The sequence below is a fragment of the Neodiprion lecontei genome, chromosome 6 (genome assembly GCF_021901455.1).
Source record: "Neodiprion lecontei isolate iyNeoLeco1 chromosome 6, iyNeoLeco1.1, whole genome shotgun sequence".
NCBI lineage: Eukaryota > Metazoa > Arthropoda > Insecta > Hymenoptera > Diprionidae > Neodiprion > Neodiprion lecontei.
Window position 1 is genome coordinate 6,789,040 of NC_060265.1, and position 23,922 is coordinate 6,812,961.

The following is a 23,922-nucleotide window of genomic DNA, read 5'->3' on the forward strand; positions in this document are numbered from 1 at the left end:
TAAAATAGACCCGATAAGTCGCTGTTAAATATTCATGCAGATTGTAGTAGCATCGAGTAAGAGGGTCTGGACGGTTTACTTGGAAGTGGGCGGGAGGTCGTGAATACCTGGTATTACCGGGATTTTTTGAGGTGGATAAAGGCGCATACATTCGGGTTCATAACGAAATAACGGAATTAGACGAGGCGATTAAACTATGAAACCCGAAATATAGAATCGAATACGCGGCGAGAAAGGTGTGTGATACAATCGGTATTGTCATCCTCTGCTCTCCTCATCCGTCTGTGTTACACATGATGCCCGGTCCGTTATCCCAGAAAGGTATTGTATCCTATGCCTACCGTGATGCCGAGGCATATAATACGCGTGCGTGAATCGGAGAGGGAAACAGAGGAGTATTAACTCCATGTGGAATGCGAGTTGACAGTTTGTAGTCGGCCGACCGAGGAGATCGACTTGGAAAGAGCCCGTCCCGCGATTGCTGTTCGATTCGATCGCTGATTTTTTTTCTTGCCCTTTCTCGTTGGATTTAATACGTAGACGTGAGAGAAACCGAACATCGTACGTCGCCAGAGAAACTTTTCGTCAAAAGGCGAATTCACCCCTGCGCCGCGTAAGTGGTAAGTGGAAACGATGTGTCAGACTAGATCCAGGGGGTAAAAAGAAGTAGACGGTTGAAAAAACGTGCTTGATTTTGGAAATTTATATCTCGACGATCAATTATTCGATTAGATCGAGGCTTGGTTTATTCGAGAGCATGTATATCGAGCTTCGTTTACGTATTTCTTTGATCAAGAGATATTAACAGGAAGCACTGTTATTGACAATAAAATCAACCGTTTCGCTCAGTGACATGTTTTGCGGAAAAGTGATCAAGCGATTAACTCTTAATTTGTACACAGCATTCGTGGATAGTTTGTCCTCTTTGCCACATACCTGTTTTTTTTTTTTTTTTTTTTTATATAATTTTGTAAAAGGTCGTGAATTTTCTAACGAAAAGTCGGATTTCAACCTCAAACTGATTCCATTTTGTGAGATAAGATAATGATTTCGAATCGTTGCGATGAGGATAAACTGTCCAAGAATACTGTCTCCTAATCTCAAGTGAGTCGGTTGAGCCGTTTTTGAGATATCGTCGACGCGGAAAAACATATCAGTCAGTGAAATGGTTATAACAAAATTTGCTATAATTTACTTTAATGAAAAAGCGATCGAATCAAGCTTGACAAACATAATTCTGAATTAAACAAACTCCAATCGAATCGAATGATTTCATGTAAAGTTATAAATTGCCAAAATTCTCAAACCTTTTCAACCCTATATTCGTATACACTTCCTCCTAATTAATGAGTGATAAATGCTGGTGGAAATCGCGATAAAATCGTTTGGAATTTAGATACGATAGATTTTGAGACAAACTTATAATCATCGTCGTCTTGTCGTCGGAATACGGAAAATTACTTGATGAGGTTTGAACGATTTTAGATTAGCGTACATTACGAGCTGACCTCACGTATCACGAGGCGGATTGCGTTACGTGCGTAAAAAGAACTTGCGTGTTATATCATGAATGAAAATTATATCGAATGTCAACAAAACAAACCCTGGTTGATGTAAAATCAATCCGTTAGCTTCGTGTTCAGCACTTTACGGAATTAGGGAATGAAATATCGGATGACCCGTTGGATTAACCGGCGTTAGCTAATGCGTATAAGTTGCGCTGCGCTGATAAATCTTTTTAGTTTATTAGCGATGCAGCAGTCACAGTTGATAACGTAACTCCGAATTCCATCGAGTACGTACATAGTGGAGTAAGTCTCGGAGCTTTACAGCTGATTAAAACGGCAACCGGCTTGTTCCTTTTTATTTATTTATTTATTTACTGGCAAAGAGGCAGTTCATCTCAGATATTGCGTTAAGATTTTAATTTATTCAGCCACGTACTGCATATTTTATTTGCTTAGTCGCGATGTTGTTCGTACGAGTGAATCTGAGAGTAAACCGAAAGCGTAAAGCGTTGTACAGATCATCGCATATTTTGTAAATCGGATTAGCTATACTGACAACAGTCGACCATTCGAAGCGAAGCGTCTCGATGTAATCCCTGATATTCACTCGACTTGACTTATTGCGAAACTGGTGTATCTTTGTATTCATGCGATTTATTTTTACACGTATCATTGTTAAGCGGAGCCACAATTATCGCTTTTTCGATCGAACGTATTTCACCGATTTTTGTTCCTATTTTAACCGCAAGATCATTCACTTCCAATGTTCACTAAAATTCTCTTAGATCCAATAAATGTTTGATTAAAACTAGCATGTGTGAAAGAAAAAAATTTCTTTCGAGAAATTCGACAAACACGGTTTTCGACAAGAATAAAATTTAGCATCGAAAGCAAAATAACATCGTGTCATAACGCATTCCTAGCTTTGCTCGCGTCAGCGTATAATTTTCAGATACTCTACTCGAGCCATGCTTAGGTATAATTACATTAAAATTTAACCTTCGCAAAAACGTTTTACTCATATCTATTATTTACACCCAAACATGTTTCACTTGAAGCGTTATTTGGTCACGCGTCACGTGATCATCTGCCAAGTGGAAAAAAAAAAAAAAAAACCAAAAACAAAACCTGTTCTCCGCAGAAAAATTCAATACTCGGTACAATGAAAAATAAGAGGCATAAATCTAGTAGTTTTCAATTATTTCATCGTATAGATGTGTCCATAAGCCTGGTCGAAGTAGCAATAAAAACAGTGGAACTAATTACGTACAGGGAAAGTTTTGCCCGCGATATTTCTCGAAGAGAAATGCGCTTTTCCCCGCATTAATTATTCAAATGTGAGCAGTACATCAAGACCTGTTCTTTCAATAGAAAATTACTCCTATAAAACAAGTAGCGACGTAAACGTATGTATGTAAAAAGCAAAACCGCTGTCAAAGTGTCAATAATTCGATGAATATCAGGATAGAATCGAGCTAAAACCGACAACCACGAGAGTAAAATAATCATTATTTACTTTCGACGTCTATTCTTCCATTCGTAAAATAAGATAAAAACTACGAAACTGGGGGAAAAAAATCGTCGGCAGGATATATCAGAGTTATTTTGGTATTGCGTCAATATATTACGTAGATGAGCGTATACACCGAGGTTTTCGAGCAGTTACAAGCTTTCATCTCCTTACACGGACTACGAACTGTACACGATCGTAAGAGCAAAAACACGGACATGACTCTGGATGCACAATAAACGTGCGTTAAAAGTAAAACATGTGGTTTGGCCGGTGCATTGCAGGTAAGTTTCAGAGCTCAAACATCGTACCGCATACCTATTGCACGATTTCTCCGCGGTTATTCGAAGAATCGGAGATATTTTCAAGTCGTAACGCGATACAGCAATTACACGGAGTACCGGAGTCTCTGTAATTATTACAAGCGTCTGACATCGTAAGACGATAAACGAAAATGTCGTGCGATCCTTGTCGAAAAATAATAAACACGGTTACAAACATGAGAAGCATGTCTGATTATTACATTCGTTTAAAACGCTATTTACACCGGCTAGAGCGACACGTGACAAGAATACGGAACACATGTAGGCATATTATACATATCTATACATCTAGGTATACGAGGCAGGAAGTTTTTATTCCTTTATTTTCTCACCTATACTATGTCATTTTTTTTTTTTTTCATTTTCCTTTAACCTCGATTCAAAACCCTCCAGCAACTGTAATTTTTTCGGTCCACTGACCGTAACGAGGATGCTATGCCCAGGTCGTCGATCAGCAGCCTACCGAACCCGACGTTGATAGTAATCACCTCCGCTAATTACAATTACGTAATACATTTGTTTTTTTTTTTTTTTATTGCCTCCGGGACGTTTGAGAGAAGGTGATGAAGGAAAGATAGAGAAAGAGAAAGAGACAGAGAGAGACAGAGAGAGGAAAACAAATTCTTCATTTCTGTATTTACACGGATGTGTTAATTCTTACAGTCTATTGTGTATTTACCTGTGACGAGAGAAACTGACGAAACGATCGAGTGACGTCATGCTACAAATTTAGCGATGTTCGTAAGCCGGGCGATGATGGCAAACCAAAGTTGTTCCAAACATTCGCGAAGGTTGATACGAGTAAAAAAACAATATAAAAATAAACACAAAAAAAGAAAGGAATGAAATTTGACGTACGATAGTAGATCCACGTGATTTACCGTAGGTACAAGCTTTACGATAAGTCATAATCGCGGAATGAAGCGCGAATTGCAAAGAAATATTTACTCGAAAACGGAGCGAAAAGTCTCAGGTATAATTTAATGGATGAAGCTCTATAATCCGAATGAACGACTGTTCAGCTGCCTTTCGGATAATATTGCGTGCAGTCGAGGTGATCGTGAGGCTGAAATTGGTTATTAACTCATCCCATGCAATCGCGGCGAGGTCAAAGTCGGCTCAAATGAACAAGCCTAGATGTGCAGCGGATAGACGTATGATAAACTTGGAACGAATTAGGCACGGGAAGATTTGATTTGCCGTTTTGTTTCACCTTCGCGTAATTTCATCATCTGATGAATTTTAATCAACTAAACATTTGACGTGTCGCTCCCTGGAAGCTGTAACGTTGATCACCGCTCGAGTTACTTTATATAAACCAGTGAGGTCAACCGGTCGAACAACAGATATTGTTCACTCTTGGTCTATTGAAACATATATTTTTACCACGTTGTCTGTAATTTGGCTATTTCCAATTGCATTAATTTTGCGTTTTTTTCCTCACGTGATGCACGTTTTCGAGCAGAAATTATACAAGAGGATTAACGATTAGGATATTAATTTTAATCGTTGCCAGCTCGGACTGACGATGAGTTACGTGTAGTTATCATATACTCGATGTTAAAAAATTCCGGGTCGGGAATCTCGCGGGATCCGAGGTACTGATTTGATTTTTAACGCTCAAATATTATAAGATCACAGTTTTTCGATACGCGGAATGAATTATTAACCGTGAATTATTACAACAGCGGATCAGAATCTTGACCGGGTGGCGATTAATTTTTATTACGGGTATACACGATGGAATAACATCTCGTTATCTCCTATTGGCTGCACGGCAGTGCCCACAACTATCCATGTAACGGTGAATACAAAATTAGATAATTCGCAAAAGGCTGATTGACAAATGACCTCCAGGATTCCGTCATCTACCAATCTGAGAGTATAATTCACCTCGACAATAGTTACGACCACACGGTGTGTGCGTACTACGTAGGTATTACGATTCAGTGGTTCTTGACATTATAAAAATCAAGATCACAGGATACGTTTCATCGTTTTCGAAGCATGCGCTCCTATTCTATGCAGGACGGCGATCTTTGGAACTGGTAATTCTTCTTAAGCGACAAATAAAGGTGGCAAGGAAAACGATTGGAGAAAAAAAAAAATAGAAAAACACACGCCCCACATTTATTTTTTATAATAACATGCGCATACTCTCGAATCAAAGAGGTCAGAGATCTCTATCTTGATGTTCTAGTCGTTTCGATCCGTAATTGGACGACGTTAGGATCGCCCACAGAAACAATTCTACACACACACACGCATGAACAAATATATATATATATATACACACACACACACATATATATATATATATATATGTATGTATATGCATTGAAAGTTGCTGGCCCGTTGACCAAATAGAGAAAATTCAAAAGCGTCCGAATGACGTCGATGTGACAGGGTTTATTTTTTCCACTTTCTTGTCGCGTTTCATCTGCATTTGAACTTTTTGTTTTAACGTCGGAACAAAACAAGTGTTTCCTGTCTTCCAATCACACGTCCAGACAACGCCTCAGCATACTTTAAACCATGCACGCAGAATCACAGTACAGTTATTCCCATAAAGCTGGTACCGAAGTAAGTTGTAACACTCACGATCAGTATATTAGTCAGACAAGCTATCTGCAGCAGGAATGTCGAGCCGATTACACAGGATGAGCGAGTAAACGGAGGAAACTACGGTGTTGTTATCGTCATTGTACATTCTTGCTGTTATTTTAGTAATGCCGTTTTTATGCCGTTACACAATGAAATAAGCTTTACGTATAATTTCTTATTACAATCGGTTTTTATTTGAATTAGGTACTTGGAGAATTTTTGTATATCGAGGAAATAGTTGCGTCAAGTAAAAAACTAAACCAACGTACGCTGTGTAATGAAGTTATGAGAAAATACGTATTCAACTTTAACAATACGGTTTGTAATTGCAAATAAACTATCGGCAAACTGTTCCAATGATGTAAGCGACGTTGTGTTTTCACAATTATGCAAACCGTGATGTAACAGACGGAAATAAACTCGACAGCGCGTTTAATTGAAAATATCGATTATATCAATGGGGCGGTGATTATGAACTACATCAGCAACGACGCGAGATTTAACAACAAATTATAAGGGCGCATGGGATGAGCATGCAATCGATTTGTGCCTCACTGCACTGATTGTCAGAGAAATGAAATTGCTGTATTAGCTATCGGTGCTTCGCTGACGCTTAATTTGTCAATAGAACAACCCTTTTTCTTTATGCAACACTTCATTTTGCTCCATTAGCTGGAGTACGATTGTTAGAATTACCTAATGTGCTCTGTGTAACAAGATGTTGTCGGATCTGGTCATGAGAGCAAGTTAATTCAATTGTATTTGAAAGTGCAGTGGCCGTCTACCCATGAAAGTGGTAAAATAAATACAATGGAAGATGTAAGTCGCATATTGGAGCGATAGGGGATGAAACCAGATGGCATCTACATGTTTAAAGGCATAAGGAATCGAGCAGTGAACTAAGGATGGTGTTGAAGAGTGCGATCGCGTGTGTAAAATAACCTCTTTTACCGAAAATGGTAGGTGCTTTGAATCGTTCAGGGATACGTTATTATTATTTTATAGTTTCATGCAGCTTTAATTTCTAGCATTTTTTGTGCGAAGATATCGAGATTACCGTATGTGATTCGATCCAACAGACATTTTGTTATTTTAATTCAGAGTTAGGACGAAAAATATAAAAATACACTATTGATAAACAAAATTCAAAATTTTAAAAATAATAACTGATCCACGTTTATGTTTTAATTCATTCGATCGATGGTTATTTTTTTTTTTTTTTAATTTTAGTTACGTACACAATGCCGATTAGACAGATTTACATATGCCCAAGCCGCAATAATTTGCAAGCTCTATGTTTACAATCGAAAATTGCTAAAGTAGCAATAATCTAGCCAAGACAGCAATTTATTTCTCTGCGTGTGCCGTGAGAGGAAAGTAATTTCTCATCTCATTTCAGCAGCGTAACGAAAGTATCAGATTTTTTACGAACCGATAATGAGATAAGCCAGGGATTATTTACTCGTGCTTTGAAATCTTGCCTCCTTGAAAGTCAATGTAAAATTAATAAAACACCGATTTTTCCTACGATAACGTTACGAACATCAATCTCGCGATGCGTTGACTCATTTCTCGGCCGGGATCGAACTTTGTATTTTTTTTTCGCGCAAACTATATACCAAATCAAGGGAAAGACATGATCGTGGTTGGCTCGGTGGGCGAGACGAAAGTCTGCCATGGGCATGCACTTATATGGCGCGTCCTGACTCCATGCCATTCGAGGCCATCACTGACGCAATACGCGGCCACGTCTGCAGAGGTCTTTTTAATAAAATGAGGAGAAGCAAAGAGCTATCGACGATTGTCGAAGCCGTTGATAATCGCGGCTTACTTCAAAAATCCGCTAATCCGCAAGGGGTGATGTCGCCTTTCTTTCACGAGTTCGTATATTTACCGCGGCAGCTTTTTATCCAAAGCTCATTCGACTTCGCATTTTATGCTCGAGATTACGACGACTCTTTCATTTTTCAAACGATTTTATCGAGCACTCCGGCTATCATCCGCTTTGCACAACCGATACTCTCAGAGAGGATCAGAGGGGAAGTTATCTGGAGCGCAGAACCGTTACAAAGCAATTTCAGACGCGTATCTCGTACTGAAATGCGCTTAATTGAACTCTCAAACGGTTCCTGGGCTTTTCTACGAGATGTTTGGTCATTTATTATCTATGTATATTTTTAATTTTTAATTTTTTTTTTATGGTTTTTCTACTTTTACAGAGAATCGAACGCTACGAACGACCTCGTCAATTATACACCATAAAGGATAATGGGAGGTATGACCCAGAGACCATGGAGCCCAACGAAGAGGAGGGGTCCGATCGCAGCTGAATACAGCAGTCCTGGACCAGCTTGCGTGACTCTACCATCACTCATAGGTAAACATCTTATATGCCCATAACTTGTTCCGATATATATTTTCATTGAGGTTCGTGTCCGCGCGTCTATAACGTAAGTCAGTTTCTACTTCGAAAAACAGTCAGGGTTACCCGTGTCGTTTATTATCGGAAGATCAAGGCCTCCAATAACACAGTTAATAATTATACCGGCTAATTTTCAGAACATAATTTATTTACAAATCTGGAAATCATCGGTATACAGAAAAAGGTTTCATGTTCAGAAGCACAATTTATTATTGGATCGTTGAATCACTTGCCGATTATTCGACAGACTGTATTACAGCTTAGGTCACACTGTAGGCAATTCTACTTTGGACTTCGTCATGGGAATTCTACGGAAATGGCTTCGATGAGACAAATACGGCGTGGCTCGCGCCTTGACCCAGTTAGAGACAAATCCTCCTTCAGACGGGGATCCGAGGAATACAAAATGAAATTTAATTGCAGCGACATAAGCATTGGCTGGCAGGCTTTGCGACCGATCGATGATCGAACCCCATGTAACCGAAATCGTTCGCTTTCCCTATACGTGAAAATTCGTCGTCTCTGCATGTTTTCAAATCGTTTTCAATTTCTGAATCCTTCCTTCTTACGTTCCGTTTCTGTTCACAGGGAAAACCGTTCCAGACTCAAAGAGAGGTAGAGCACCGGCGTTCTCTTTTGGCAGCAGGTAATCTTGGCAGAATAGTCTCGGTAATTTAGAGCTGCATAATCAAATGTGCTTAACTAACACGCGAATACCGAATGCGTTTATTGCAGACACGCGAACAAGAACAACAGTCCAGGACCTGGTCCGGGTCAATACAACGTTTCTGGCCTCAGCGCGAAGGGTAAGATATCGAAACGAGTGTCTTAACCCTTTCAGTCGCAGTGGGGTCCTCAGGGACCCATCTAAAAAATTTCCATGTCCTAGCCTTATCACAGTTTATTATTAATTCTGACTTCAGATTTCTAATCAGCGATCGCAAAAAGCCCCGAGTTTGGGCGAGAATCATCAAATTTTTATAGGTTTTTCAATTTTGCATCCGCCATATTGGATCCGCCATTTTGGATTTAGAAATTATCAAATTCTAACTTCAGATTCGTGATCAGCGACCCCAAAATCACTCGAGTAACGAAAGTAACAAAAAAACGTGTGACTGGAAGGGTTAACAGTAATCCAGAAACTTCTTCCCCCAATAAAAATAAAATCATTCTCTGCCGAATCGTATATTCCGACTTATTCACGGTTGCGGTATCCGCGATGGCCAATTATTATTTGCTTTTCTTAATAGAAGTTCGTCACGGGCAGTCCATGTATTCCGCAGCCTTCGAGCTTTTCTCTTTTTCTATTTTGCCACAATAGTTTACCAGAATTCCTATACACGGATTATTATTGGTATCCGTAAACCGTTTGGTCGATACCCGACGACTGCTTGGCTATCGCTATGCAAACGAGAACTTTGTGAGACTTTAATTGAACAATTTTTTCTTTATTTTCGTTACCTCTTCTGTAACAGCGATCGATCGTGTATCTGTATATTATACATAGTTTGTTGCGATACAAATTTACGGCAGTAATGATTTACGCAGCCGGCGTAACGAATCGATAGTTACTTTTCGTTATAGGTTCGATGCCGGCGACGGGGAATGTGTGCAATTTTCAAAAAATTTTACTCTCTGCAAGTACGTAGTACACTAAGAGCATTCAGAAAAGAGCCTTTTTTCAGATTTTGCTCTTCTCCGAGATTCTTGTATTTTGTCACTAAAAAATGGCTCACGCGAAAGGGCTAGGATGAAATTTGTTTTTATTACTGCCTCAACGACGTTGAATTTTCGAAAAAAGCTATTTTCGGGAATTTCAATGTTGAGATATCCTTAAACCTTTCGGTGGCTATGTTTTGTATGATTTTTTTTAACACATTGATGATAAAAATAAAAAAAAAATTTCAGCCCAGCTCTGTCGGGAAAGCTATTTTTTAGTGAAAAATTACATGAACCTCGGAGAAGAGCGAAATCTAAAAAAAAAATCCTTTCTGAACCGTCCTAGTGTACACGAATGTACACGATAAAATTTTTCGATATTTCAAGTCTTAGTCGATATTTTGACAAATGTTTGAACAATTTTAACATACAGATTTAGAATACAGAATAGATACTTTGAGCATGAATCAGTGCAGTGATTGATATCAATGTAAAGATAATTCGATTATGTACCAGAGAAGTCATGCGCCATGTCAAAGGTTAATTTGAATTGACACAAACGCATAAATACACCGGTTTATACTCAAGGCCTTCTTTTTATTACCGTCTACGTTTACGCTTCAAGGCAAAGATGGAGCACCGGCCGCTTCTTTACACGGACGTACGAAAAATGGTAAAACTGAACAAACTCCGGCCCCGGGTGACTACAATCCCGAAAAGGCCGTAAAAGTCATCTCGGACAGTTCGCCGAAGTATTCGTTTGGCGTGAAGACGCAGACGGAAAAGCCAAACTCAACACCAGGTAAGTGCAGTTCTCGGGAAATGAAAGAAAATATATAAATAAGTGAAATTAAATGAAAGAGTTTCCAAGCGAAATGAAAATCGAGAAGCTGGGAAAAGCAACGTTAAATACAAGATCGGAAAAATGTGATTCTGATCAATTCTTTCGCGTGGAAGTTACTCTATTTATAGATTTCATTATACTTTCCACGAATACTCGGAAAACGAACGTTTGCCGGTGATATTTCCTTCGCAAAACTCAATAAGTCAATGAGAACTGTATAGTTAATTTTTATTGTCTATCATAAAAATTTAGCAGAATCAGACCGAAACACTTTCATCTATGTATGTACATCATGTATTTTATACTCGATTCAGTCTTGCAAATGAATATTGACAAACAAGAATCTATACACGAAATTATTCGAAAATTTTAGTGAAAATGTGAAACCAAATGCCCCGTTAATTGTTCATTTTGTAAATGCGTCAATACATAAATAGGGTGGCCACAAATTCCCGGAAATAAAAAGTCCATGACATTTTCCAGGACCTGAAACCTTCTTTTCCCATATCCCAGTTTTAGTAAGTTACTAAAACCTAAATTATTCGAGTTATTAACTCTATACTCGGTTTAAATTCAATTCGAATCGAAGAAAAATATGCTGTACTAAGAAGTCAGTTTAAGCCAATTTGTTTTCTCAACGAAAAAAAGTAAACTTTTTACCATAAAAAAATCATTTCTAATTCCCATAATATAAAATTGATATTTTCAGTTTCTTCCATGACAAAATTAAAAATCCCCTGACAATTCCAGGTTTCCTATGACCACTTTTAAATTCCCTGACATTTCCAGATTTTCCAGGTTTTCCAGGTGTGTAGCCACCCTGATTAAGCTCCAGGTATTGTCTCTGTTGTGAAAGAAAAAACAGCAAGGTTGTATTCTCAGTATTTTGAAACTTTTTTATTCCCCTGTACAACTCGTAGCTCCGGGTGAATATTGTCCAGAGAACGTCAACCTGGATAAAGCCCCTCAGTACAGCTTCGGCGCGAAGGTTCAACAAGAAAAACCTAGCGAAGTCCCTGGTAATTACGACCCGTACCCTGAAATCTTTGTAACATCGGGTTTCCAAACTGACTACTAATCATGCCTAGCCTTAATCAACAGTAGCAGCTTGCGATTATCTTCCTTTAAGTTATCGTCGTGTACAATTATTTCACCTCAATTATGTCTCATAATCTTGTGAAAGAAAATTGGTCGTCAAAGTCATGATCCACATATAGGCAGTATGTAAAACGAAACTGAGGAATGAATTCCCATAATTTAAATCGATTCAAGTTTATTTCATTTCTGTTCAGTTTCACAATTAAATCACATCTCGTGTAATAACTTGACTGAAAAAAAATAATCAATTAATCAATATAATACAAAGTTTCCTCCGCATTCTCACATTTGCATTAACAGGAATACTTGCAACCGCCAGAATCTCGCACTTGATGTCGAAACGTTTCACAAAGGATTAACATCGTTAATCAAGAATTAGGTATATACTACATTCCGCATGCAGGGTTTAAACAGAATTTGAATTCAGTATAAAGTAGCTTTAGTCGTTCGTTGCTCAACTAATATGTACTTATGCTTGTTGACACCTAAGTAATAACGACGATGTAGAATAATTGCTCATACTTATCATTTGTTACTCATTGTCAGATATGACGCCACTGGCACCAATGACTATACATTCAATGGCACATACTTTCGTAGTTCTTTGCACTTCTATACCATATCTAGAGATTTTATATGAATTCTTAAAAAGTAGTTGCAAGTTTTTTTCGTAAATGTATTGGCTTATTTCTTATTGCCGTCGCAAAACTATACTTCTGCTATCATCAATTTGATCATCTATTACGTAAGAAATGTAACTACCCTAGAATATTCAATTTTCGAATATCTGAGCACGTAAAATTGAGTATATCTTACAGTATATCTTCCCGCCATTTTCTCACCTAGTTAAATTTGCTAGAGGGTACGAGCAATTACTTTACAATGTAGCAAGAAATCTTATATGTAAAAATATTTAGACTAGTTCGTTATATAAGATGTGTTACTACTAAACTATGAGCAAATATTTCTTGAGCATATTTTAAAACTGTTTAAAAATATTATTTTCGCCAGCTCCAGGCACGTACAGCCCTGAGAAGGTAAATCTAGACAAGGCACCTAGGTACAGTTTCGGACACAGAGTATCGACTGAAAAACCGAGCGATACTCCAGGTAAACGTCCAACCTTACGATTAAGATTAAACTTTTCTTCATTATTTTGACTCACCCATAACCAACGGTATCTGCTTAGCTCCTGGAACTTACTGCCCCGAGAAGGTAAATTTGGACAAGGGTCCTCAGTACAGCTTGAGTGGGAAAGCACCGCCTGACAAACAAAACGATACACCAGGTATTAATTTACGTTAAATTACCTTTGATGATGGATTTCAAGTTCCACATTACTTGGGATTATACTTAAAATAAAAGTTATCAGTACGCAACAACACACACAGCCTCTAGTCACTTAAATCACATGTAAATTGAATCGATTGTTTGTAGCTCCAGGCACTTACAGCCCGGAGAAAGTTAACTTGGATAAAGGACCTCAGTATAGCTTGAGTGGAAAAGGTCATGTGGACAAACCCAACGATGTTCCAGGTACTTGATAGATGCATGATAATATTAATTAGAAGGGTGCCACCAATGTGCCTCGGTCGTGCTTCTTGCTTAATATTTCATTCATACATTCAGAATTAAATTGTAACTAGCGATTAATTTTTGTGGAAATATGGTGCAATTCTTAACAATAATACTTTGTATCAAACATGTTCCCCTGTTGACACTACCAATTCCTTAACAGCTCCTGGTACATACAGTCCAGAAAAAGTAAATCTAGATAAAGGGCCACAGTATTCCCTCAGCGGTAAGGGTGCTCCAGAAAAAGCAAGTGACACACCCGGTACGTTGTTATTACTATGCTTTGAATTCTCTACACTAACTTGACACGATAGTTAGGGCATAAATTATATTTCAAAAATTTTAGCACCTGGTACGTACAGCCCGGAAAAAGTGAATTTAGATAAGGGCCCACAATATTCTTTGAGTGGAAAAGGGGCTCCGGCGAAAGTGAACGACACACCTGGTATGCTGTTGTATTTATTTTCCCAATTTCAAATCAGAAACCGTTAGCACAACGGCTGTTAAGTAATTAATACTCAACCACTTATAGCACCTGGTACATACAGTCCGGAAAAAGTAAACCTAGATAAGGGACCACAGTACAGTTTGAGCGGAAAAGGTGCAGCTGAAAAACCGAGTGACACACCTGGTATATTATTTAATTTTTTTTAAGTTGAAAAAACTGAATGTTTTTGTGGAAAGTTGAGTAATATATATATATTATATTCTACTCTGATAGCACCTGGTACTTATTGTCCGGAGAAAATAAATTTAGACAAAGCACCGCTGTATAGTTTTGGACACAGAACGCCACTCGATAAACCAAACGATACACCAGGTAATCATTCAAGACAAGAATTGATAACGTTACTTGAGAGTCTTGAAAAATTGAATTTTTCATTTGTTTGTTACACATATTTACTTTCACAGCACCTGGAACTTACTGCCCGGAGAAGGTGAACCTTGACAAAGGTCCGTTGTATAGTCTAAGCGGAAAAGGTGCACCTGAGAAACCAAATGATGTGCCAGGTGATTTATCAGTAACTTCCGGAATCATTAATTCTTATGCAGTTTAAAATGTGATTATTCGACCGTGCACTTACCGAAGCACCTGTAAACGTAAATATTAACTTGCAGCACCTGGAACCTACTGTCCGGAAAAGGTGAATTTCCATCAAGCACCACAGTATAGTTTTGGGCACAGGACACCACTAGATAAGCCAAACGATACCCCAGGTAAGTTGATGATTGATAAAATTACGCAGAAATCCAGTTGAAGACTACAAACTGAGTATGACATGTACATTTATCCATAGCACCCGGAACTTATTGCCCGGAAAAAGTGAATCTAGATCAAGGTCCTCAGTATAGCTTAAGCGGAAAAGGTGCATCCGAAAAAGGAATTGACAATCCCGGTACTTGATTTGAGAATACATAAAGTAAATCTAATGTTCTCACAAAATTACCTTTCCTAAATTGTACTCTATAACATATCAGTGACAAATTACTGTATCATTAATTTTGGGCTTATTCCACATGGTATCGATTGAAATAATTAACTTGGTTTGGTCAGTTCTTTCCTAACGATAAGATTCATGACATTATCATACTATAAACATGCATAGCATCCCAATTTTCTAACACGTTAACAATTTGAGTATGTCAATACTGATGTATGACCAAAAAAATTCGGTCGGATCAAATAAAATGTCAACTTTAGCACACGATCATGATAAACATACAATTTACAGCACCTGGTACATACTCTCCTGAGAAATTTAATCTGGACAATGCTCCACATTACAGTTTTGGACACAGAACACCAATAGATCACCCAAGTGATAATCCCGGTAATTATCATACATTGCTTTTAGATGATGTGGGAGAAAAGTATTTACTTAGTCTGAATGATCCTAATTCAAATATTCCATACTGTAGCACCGGGCACCTACAGCCCGGAAAAAGTGAATATGCATAAAGGCCCTCAATATAGCATAAGCGGTAAAGGTACTCCTGAGAAACCCAGCAATGTTCCAGGTAATTTAAAGACTGCTCTGAATATATTTTCCATGTGTTCTTGAGTCAAAATATCTAGCTATGTCGACTGCACTGTATGATTATTCAGCTCTGTGAGAATATAAATATCCGTTTGCAGCGCCTGGAACTTACTGCCCTGAAAAATTTAATCACGATAAAGCACCACAGTTCAGTTTTGGGCATAGAACACCACTAGAGAAACCAAACGACAACCCAGGTGAATTGATCAATCAAATTACACAGTAATTCGTGCAAACACTTACGAACTCAGTATGACATGCAAATTTATCCATAGCTCCTGGAACTTATTGCCCGGAAAAAGTGAACTTAGACCAAGGTCCTCAGTATAGTTTAAGCGGGAAAGGTTCACCCGAAAAAGAAAATGACAACCCTGGTATATTACTTGAAAATAAATTCAAAACAAGTCTAATATGCTCTTAAAATCTCCATACCTTTATCGTAATTTATACATAATTAAATACCATAACAGATTACTGTATTAATCATCTGGTGCTCATTGCAGCTGTTGCAGAATAAAATCATTAACATGGTTTGGTTACTACCACCCTTAAATGTGCCATGACATAACAAACCTCTCACACTTTCACAATTGGATTATAATATTAACGAATTATTGGCCAAGAAGTTTGTTTGCTTCACATCAAACGTTTAAGATAGGATCGTAATGAACGCATAATTTACAGCACCTGGTACATACTCTCCAGAGAAAACCAATCTGGACCACGCTCCGCGTTACAGTTTTGGGCACAGAACACCGCTAGATCACCCGAGCAATACCCCTGGTAATGTTTGCACACTGATCACAAATAACACGAAGAAACTAGAGCTACTTAGCCTGACTAATCTGATTGAAATATTCATTCTGTAGCACCAGGCGCCTACAGCCCAGAGAAAGTGAACTTAGATAAAGGCCCCCAATATAGTCTATCTGGTAAAGGTACCCCTGAGAAGCCGAACGATGTTCCAGGTACGCATACATCGAGCATGTGTAACAATTGTGAAAGAAAATAGTTTTCTGTACAAGTAACTGTTCATATCACTTACATTTTGTAACAATATTGTTAAAGCTCCTGGCACGTATAGTCCCGAGAATCACAATCCTGACAAGGGACCACAGTACAGTTTAACCGGAAAGGGGGTATCTGAAAAACCAAATAATTTCCCAGGTTTGTAGTGCAGTTAAAGTGGCGGTTTTGTAGTTAGATATTAATAATGAATTAATAAACATTCCTTTATTGATTAACTAACTTGTCAGGACCAGGTGCATACTGCCCTGAGAAGGCTAAACTGAAGCATGATCCTTATTACGGCTTTAGCCACAGAATGCCATTGGAAAAACCTAGTGATACCCCAGGTAAAATTAGTAATTACTAACTTATGTAGACCTGAGTGTAAGTATGGGACATTGAAAGTTCGATCTAACAATAACGCACTAAAGCATTTCACGCAATAAAAGTGATGGATTTAAAAATCCTAGGGTAAGAGTCATACGGAGGTCGCAATTTCTTACAATACTAAAAAATAATGTTCCATCCCTGCAGTCGGCCGGATAATTCTGCTAATTAGTTTTGACAATAATAATTTAATCAAATTTAATTAGCTTTCATTTTATTTCTTTTTTTTTTGTATTGAGTTTGCACCAAACTTTTTTAAACTTTTTCTCAGCAGAAAACATTAATCATAACGAATTGCAACATGACCTAAATATTAATACCAAAATACGCAAGACGGTAATTATACACGATTCAATTATATTTCGCAACACCTTGCTTATTTCAACAACTAGCGACATAAATTGTTTTATTTCATTACAGCACCTGGTACATATAGCCCGGAAAAATTCAATCCAGATAAAATGCCAGAATATAGTTTTGGACATCGAACCCCTATTGAGAAGCCAAGCGATACTCCAGGTCAGTACCAAAGATTCTCAGCTACTACTTCTGCTTTTTCTTATTCAACTCATATACATATTTTTTCTTCATACTAGCCCCTGGTTCATACAGTCCTGAAAAGGTGAATCTCGATAAAGGTCCTCAATACAGTATTAGCGGAAAAGGAGCTTCGGAAAAGCCGACTGATGTTCCAGGTAATGTTGTAGCAAGTCCAACATATCTTAGTCGTAGTTAATATTGTTTTTATCTAGTGCTGCAGTATTATAGAACACTTGTACATTTTTTTTATTGAAAGTGCATGTTGTGCCTCCCACTGAAAATACTTCTATGACCTCTAGCACCTGGAACGTATAGCCCTGAGAAAATGAACCTGGATAACGCACCCCGATATAGTTTTGGACACAAAGTTGATCCCTCAAAACCAAATGACGTTCCTGGTACGTAATGATTTAAAGTTTCAGCTTCAGATTATTAAACTTTGATTGTGATTTGTGACATATTTTTGTTCACGTTAAAGGACCTGGAGAATACAGCCCCGAAAAAGCTATGATTCTCTTCGAGAGAGCATTACAGTTTACTTTCGGACTTAGACCACCTATGAACAATTTCAATGATACACCAGGTAACTTTCTAGCTAGCATTGCTCTGTCTTCTCTGTTTTTCGTTTTCTTCTGTACAACAAAGGGATTCAAAGTTGATCCTTTCGGCTGATTCTGCTAAATTGTGTAACATTGTTGACTATGTGCTTGTACACGGGAGCAGTTGTTGCTCCCGAAAATTCATCGACGCAATTAAGATTCAATCGTAACATTTCGCATGAAGATAGTATTTATTCACTCACCTTCTCACACAGCTCCCAATGTCTACAACATTCCATCGGTCCTCGGCTCAACGAAAGAAGGAAATAAGAAGACTGCACCAGCGTATTCCATCTCTGGAAGACAACGTGCTTTCGCGGATGATAGAATCCTTGTACCAGGTCCTGGTTCATACGAAGCCATCAAAGCTGATGCAGTAAGAGCTAAAAGTCCCGCGTACAGCATAAGCGCCCGTTATCAACTGCCCGACGATCACTCCAAGATTCCTGGTCCTGGTGCACATTGCCCAGAAAAGGTACAAAATATTGAATTAATTGCGAGTACAATATTTTCAATGTCAGAAAACGACAAATCATGTTAATATTTTTTTACAGGTGCAGCTAGACATTCCTCCAGCGCATACTTTTGGCATCAGACACTCTCCGTACATCTGTAACTTGAAGGACACCGTGTGCTAACTACTAATAAACTACGTTTTATTAACGCACGTTAATTTTTTTTTTTTTTTTTTTTTTAATCCCTGCAATGATTAATTAAAATATCATTATTTGCCAGTTGATAAATTTAATGCATCTAATCAAAAAAAGTGAAATGATTTCGTTTACTTGAAGTCCAGTTGTTGCCTGCCTGAGTTTATTGTAGAGTAGAACTACTACGTGTGTTTAGCACTGTATAATTTTTAGGAAAAATTTTTATTACAGACAAGTTAGAAATATGTTGGATACGTTTTAAAAAAAGTATTAGCGCTTTGTTATACTCTTTATTATTATAGACTGCTCGGAAGTATTATTCGAAAATAAGAACTAGCGGGAGAGTTCCTTTACAATACAATATTTGAGAAAATTCTACTCACTCATTCCCGAATATTGTATGACTCTGGAGAACGAATCATTTTTTGGCTGGCAGGACCGTGCCGAGTGTTAGAAATATCTATAAGTGCGAAATCGTTTACTTATAAAATAAAGTCAAATCGACAAAGGGTACATATTCAGCGAAATCTATTGTTTTGTTGACGGGAGAAGCAGCCCAACTCCAACATAACTCTTACAACGTAAATCACAATCCAGTTAATGTTATCTGAACATCTAGATATTGTTTAATTACTACAAAAACAGCGACTTCTTTTATGGAAACTCGTACGAGACTTTTATTTACAAAAGATTTTATTCTGCAAAGTAAACCAGTGCTTAGAGTTGGGCTGCAAGAAATATTTACAGTGCATATTTACGAACATATTCCGCAAGTTTAGTATAATATGTATTATTTGCTTTCAGTATAAGCTATATCCCTTTGAATTGAGATCAGCAAAGTTACACACTTCCGACTCAGTATTTGTTGCGTAAACGCTATGGCCTAGGAATTGTAAAAAATCTCAATTGCACAGATAAATTTTAATGAAAGGAATACGGCTAATGTAGATAATTTAAACTGCATCTATTCCTTTATGTACTGCTGAGCAGTTTATCAATTGAGAAAAAAATATTTCTATCAAGTTTGGTAGAGCAATCACGTGTATTTTCTTTTCTGTTTTTGCATTTCGTAATACCACAAGGCAGACATTTCCATAAAAATTCTTGTCCCTGATATGTTAGCAGTTTATAAGTGAATATTATCCTGTCTGTATGCAATTTCAGTTGTAATTGTAATTCTGTAAACATTCCACAAAATTTGTCGCATCAAACGCCCTTGTAGTTTGCCAGGGTATGATTATACAGAAAAAAATAATAAAAATAATTTAACTTTTTCATTGTAAGCCATTGTGCTTATCTTTGTTTTCCATATTGTTATTCATAGAATCATTTGTGGCTGTTTGTACACCTGCGCAAATTGGATTTATGATTTTTTTCAAAGGTAAAAAGTCATCAATCGTACATAAAATTCACATTTATTTAAATTGAAATAATTCAATTCTATATAAAACAATTATATATTATAAAAATTGCATGTTATTTCCCAATAACAATAATCCATTTGAGCACCCTATAAAAGTAAGTAGTGTATGAATTCCATTAAAAGGTTCGTCATCACGTATTCAAACGTATTGGACTTACACAAGTCTAATATAATTTCCGAAGAATTCTGAGTAATCGTGTTTACAATTGCATTAATGACCCAGAGACCAATTACTTTGTTCAGATTTTGATTTGAGTTGCTTGGAAACCTGATCCACTCAACGCACATATTCCAGTGACACAAGAATCCCAGATGGAACTATAGACTAAATTCGACTTGTTTGTTTGATTAGGATAAATCACTCTTGCTTAATCATCATAACAGTATCAATTCTTCATGTATGAAAATAAATTTCCATTGTCATTCTAAGCAATAAGGGTGATGTAGAATTCACAGCCATTATAATTAGAAAAATTCTCATTAATCAATGGAATGAGGTAAAATTTGCTGTGATACTAACCGTACTATTTCCTTTGTTAAACCATTTCCTTACTTACATAGTCACTTATTTGGTCAGTCCCTGATTTATTCACAATATTACACAGAGTACACTCGTTCACCAGCTATCCAGGTTGATATTACATCGAGTTCTGAAGTAAGCAGTACGAAATCTGCATCAGCACCAAAGTTCAAAACACCTTTAGTAGATTCTATACCAAGCGCTCTTGCTGGGTGCAACGTGGCAGCCTCCAGAGCTTCAACCGTTGAACAATCTTAAAATGGAACAACAGTGCAGAGATTATAATTTATCTCAAAATTCACAAATATTACAATGAGCAATTACTGATTGCTGTATACGAAAATTGACTTTATTACTGTCAAGGTACCTGCAGCTTCCTTGAAGAATCGTACGCATTTGGACATTTCTGCAATACTTCCACACAAAGTATCTGTTCCTGCAATGTAGGCGCATCCGCCACGAACTTGTATAGTAAGTTGTCCAAGCTGATGAACGCCTTCTTCAAGACCCATTGCTGATATAGCATCAGTCACAAGGACCAAGCCTGGAATTAATCAAGGTATTGCTATTTTTGAGCATTGACATGAATTGACTTCAAAGTAATACTTACCCTCTGGATGTGTTCGATGAGCAATACGCAAGGCTGCTGGATGCGTATGCACTCCATCTGCTATGATCCCATAGTGCACGATTTTTTCTTGTGGTATTCGTATTGACGTTAAAAGACCTACTAAACCTGGATCTCTGTGATGAAACTGAAAATAAATCGTATGGTCATTACATAGAACAATTATGCAAAGTTACAATTTTCAGTTGGGGTAAAATATTCAAGTAACTCACCGGCAGCATTGCATTGAATAAATGAGTTATAAAAGTAGCACCATTCTTAACAGCTTGTTCACCTTCACTTAAATTGGCTATGGAATGTCCTAGAATAATAGAAATTAGTATAAAAAATATAGAAAAATAAATGTGTGTGGATTAAAAACAATATACTTGACATCAGGTAAATTATATTGTTTGTGAAATTTGAGATTCAAATAACGAAAATATCGTACCAACAGAGACTTTGATATTTCTCTGACGCAGTTCTTTAATAACAATCGACGAGTTTGGCAGTTCAGGTGCCAATGTAATGTAGCAAATATTATCCAAACTTCCATATGTGTCTAGCAAAGATTGTAGACCCTGAGAATGAGAATTTTAGTATAAGATTCTAAAATCTATTGTATAAAAAGCTGAATCCTCTCACCTTAATTACTTTCAGCTAATAGAACACAAAGGGCTAAATCTTTGCTTTGGATAAAATTGAATGTGGAAAGGTAAAGTTTCACTTACTAACCTTGTCAAACTTTTTTATAAAGTTTTCTTCGTGTGCTCCTTTTTTTATAGGATTTATGAAAGGCCCTTCGACATGGACACCCAATATTGTTGCCCCGTCGGAGCCACCGTTTCTTTTTTTAATTTTGGGTAAAACCTTCTGATAGGTTTCATTAGGCGAAGTTACCAGCGTAGGGCAAAAAGAGGTAACACCATGAGCCAGCAGGGTTTTGGCTACTTTATTTATGCCAGATTCTACAGTAGTTACGTCGTGTGAAAAATCAACGCCAAATCCACCTGATAAATACGAAAATACTGTTGTTTAAATCTGAATTTTATTCAAGTATAGAAATAAGGTGTTTGCTACTGACCATTTATTTGAAGGTCGATATATCCAGGTGATATCAAAGCGTTGCCACAATCAATCCTGACATCTGGCATTATTTTCTCGACGTAAAAAATTTTTTCCGGGTTAACAAACTTTCCATTCCTAACCCACAAATCTTCCCTAACAATTTGCCCATCACGTAGGATTTCACAGTTGTAAAACTGTTTCAATAACTTCTTGTTGGATGATTTAGCCATTTCAAATTCTAGCAAGAATAAAACCGGGTTGCCAGTAAGCTGTTGCTTCTTCGACGCCCATCAATTATTGTTATCTCTTTCTCCTTATTGCATCTGCATTGGGAACGAAGGCGTTGACATATATATGCTCGTGATACGTATAAACAAATCTAGAGGTTCAACGAACCTGGAAAAAAATCCGAACTGCCCGCGATATCCACGTGACAGTAAGTGACAGTATCATCAACACACAGTGGTACGACGTCTACGAACAGAGCCATCAGTATTACCACACCACGCTGATGATCAACAGCGGCATTCTCCGTATGGTTGGTACCATTGCATGTGTGCAGAATTGGGAAATTTTCAACATTGCTCTCTGATGCGGAACAAAGTTAATCTGGACTTGATGATTACCACAAAAATCATACAACGACATAGATTTGATCATTGGTCGTCTGCCAAATACATTTTATCACGGTTATACAACGAATTGGATGAATCTTTAAGCACAAATTGCGGGAAAGATTAAATTAAAATGTATACAATACCGGAACGACATCGGTTATAGGAGAGCTATGCGCTGGTATTTCTTAGTCAAGGACGTTTTCATAACCGTTTTCATAACAAAAATAGAGTGCGTTACAGTGCGACGTCTATATTATTTCATACAACGTATCCTGTTTCGCAGAAAGTGGTTATATATTTCGAACTCACGTCTGAAGCGTTAGACTACGGAAATTCTGCATTCGGTGGAACCACTTCTGGAAATGTGTTCTACTTTGGCTTTCTTAGGCTATATTAGCTTTATTGAAGGGAGAACAGGTAACTAAATGATTGGTACGCCTGGATAAGTATCACAGATAATGAATTATCGTTTATTAAAGAATTCTGATGAAAATATCACGCGGTTCTTTCGCCACAGCTCTGGCTGAGTGTGACCGGCATTTTTTGCTCCCGCTCGGGAGAGGGTTCTCGAACGATCATTCGTCGCAGAGACGGAACGTCAGCGTCTGCTTACGCTGCCGCTTACGATCTGGGGCGCTGCTCTCAGCTCTGACGACGGGCGAAACTGGTCGTTGTCGAGAGGTCGCCACACTACGCATTCGCAGCGCGCAGTTCATCGTCTCGTCAGAGCTGATCGTGAGCTGAGCGGCGGTATATGCTTTCGAATAGTCGGAAAAGAGCCGCGACCGTCGACAGATCACAAACTGTAGTTTGACAAGTGCTTGCCGACAAATTTATTGTGTACGTGAATGAATCGAAGAATTGCTGAGACGAGTATCTCAAGGAATAAAAACAGTTATTGAAGTAAGAACAGGCTGAAAC

At 37.7% G+C, this 23,922-nt stretch overlaps 2 protein-coding genes across 12 annotated transcripts; one reads left to right on the plus strand and one right to left on the minus strand.

The window, feature by feature from the left end:
* Positions 1-73: 73 nt before the first annotated feature.
* LOC107222902 (mucin-1) lies at positions 74-20,049 on the plus strand. Of its 10 annotated transcripts, none has more exons than XM_046743458.1 (30): positions 74-321; positions 8,165-8,322; positions 8,956-9,013; positions 9,103-9,173; positions 10,652-10,828; positions 11,791-11,889; positions 12,980-13,078; positions 13,158-13,256; positions 13,406-13,504; positions 13,707-13,805; positions 13,890-13,988; positions 14,076-14,174; positions 14,265-14,363; positions 14,456-14,554; positions 14,663-14,761; positions 14,842-14,940; positions 15,277-15,375; positions 15,464-15,562; positions 15,681-15,779; positions 15,858-15,956; positions 16,267-16,365; positions 16,452-16,550; positions 16,651-16,749; positions 16,839-16,937; positions 17,398-17,496; positions 17,574-17,672; positions 17,817-17,915; positions 17,996-18,100; positions 18,332-18,591; positions 18,671-20,049. In XM_046743458.1, the coding sequence occupies exons 2-30, from the start codon at positions 8,214-8,216 to the stop codon at positions 18,752-18,754; spliced, it is 3,042 nt and encodes a 1,013-aa protein (XP_046599414.1). In that variant the 5' UTR covers positions 74-321; positions 8,165-8,213; the 3' UTR covers positions 18,755-20,049. The 10 variants fall into 10 exon arrangements, with proteins under 10 accessions (XP_046599414.1, XP_015517926.1, XP_015517951.1 ...); XM_015662440.2 differs by lacking the exon at positions 74-321 and adding an exon at positions 383-620; XM_015662465.2 differs by lacking the exons at positions 74-321; positions 16,839-16,937 and adding an exon at positions 383-620.
* LOC107222705 (N-acetylglucosamine-6-phosphate deacetylase) lies at positions 19,204-23,053 on the minus strand. Of its 2 annotated transcripts, XM_046743474.1 has the most exons (8): positions 22,781-23,053; positions 22,401-22,707; positions 22,052-22,326; positions 21,768-21,897; positions 21,550-21,638; positions 21,320-21,464; positions 21,077-21,253; positions 19,204-20,962 (listed from the first exon to the last, which is right to left on the minus strand). In XM_046743474.1, exons 2-8 carry the CDS (start codon positions 22,612-22,614, stop codon positions 20,787-20,789), a joined length of 1,206 nt encoding a protein of 401 aa, XP_046599430.1. In that variant the 5' UTR covers positions 22,615-22,707; positions 22,781-23,053; the 3' UTR covers positions 19,204-20,786. The 2 variants fall into 2 exon arrangements, with proteins under 2 accessions (XP_046599430.1, XP_015517672.1); XM_015662186.2 differs by having other exon boundaries at positions 22,401-23,053.
* Between the last annotated feature and the right edge of the window lie 869 nt (positions 23,054-23,922).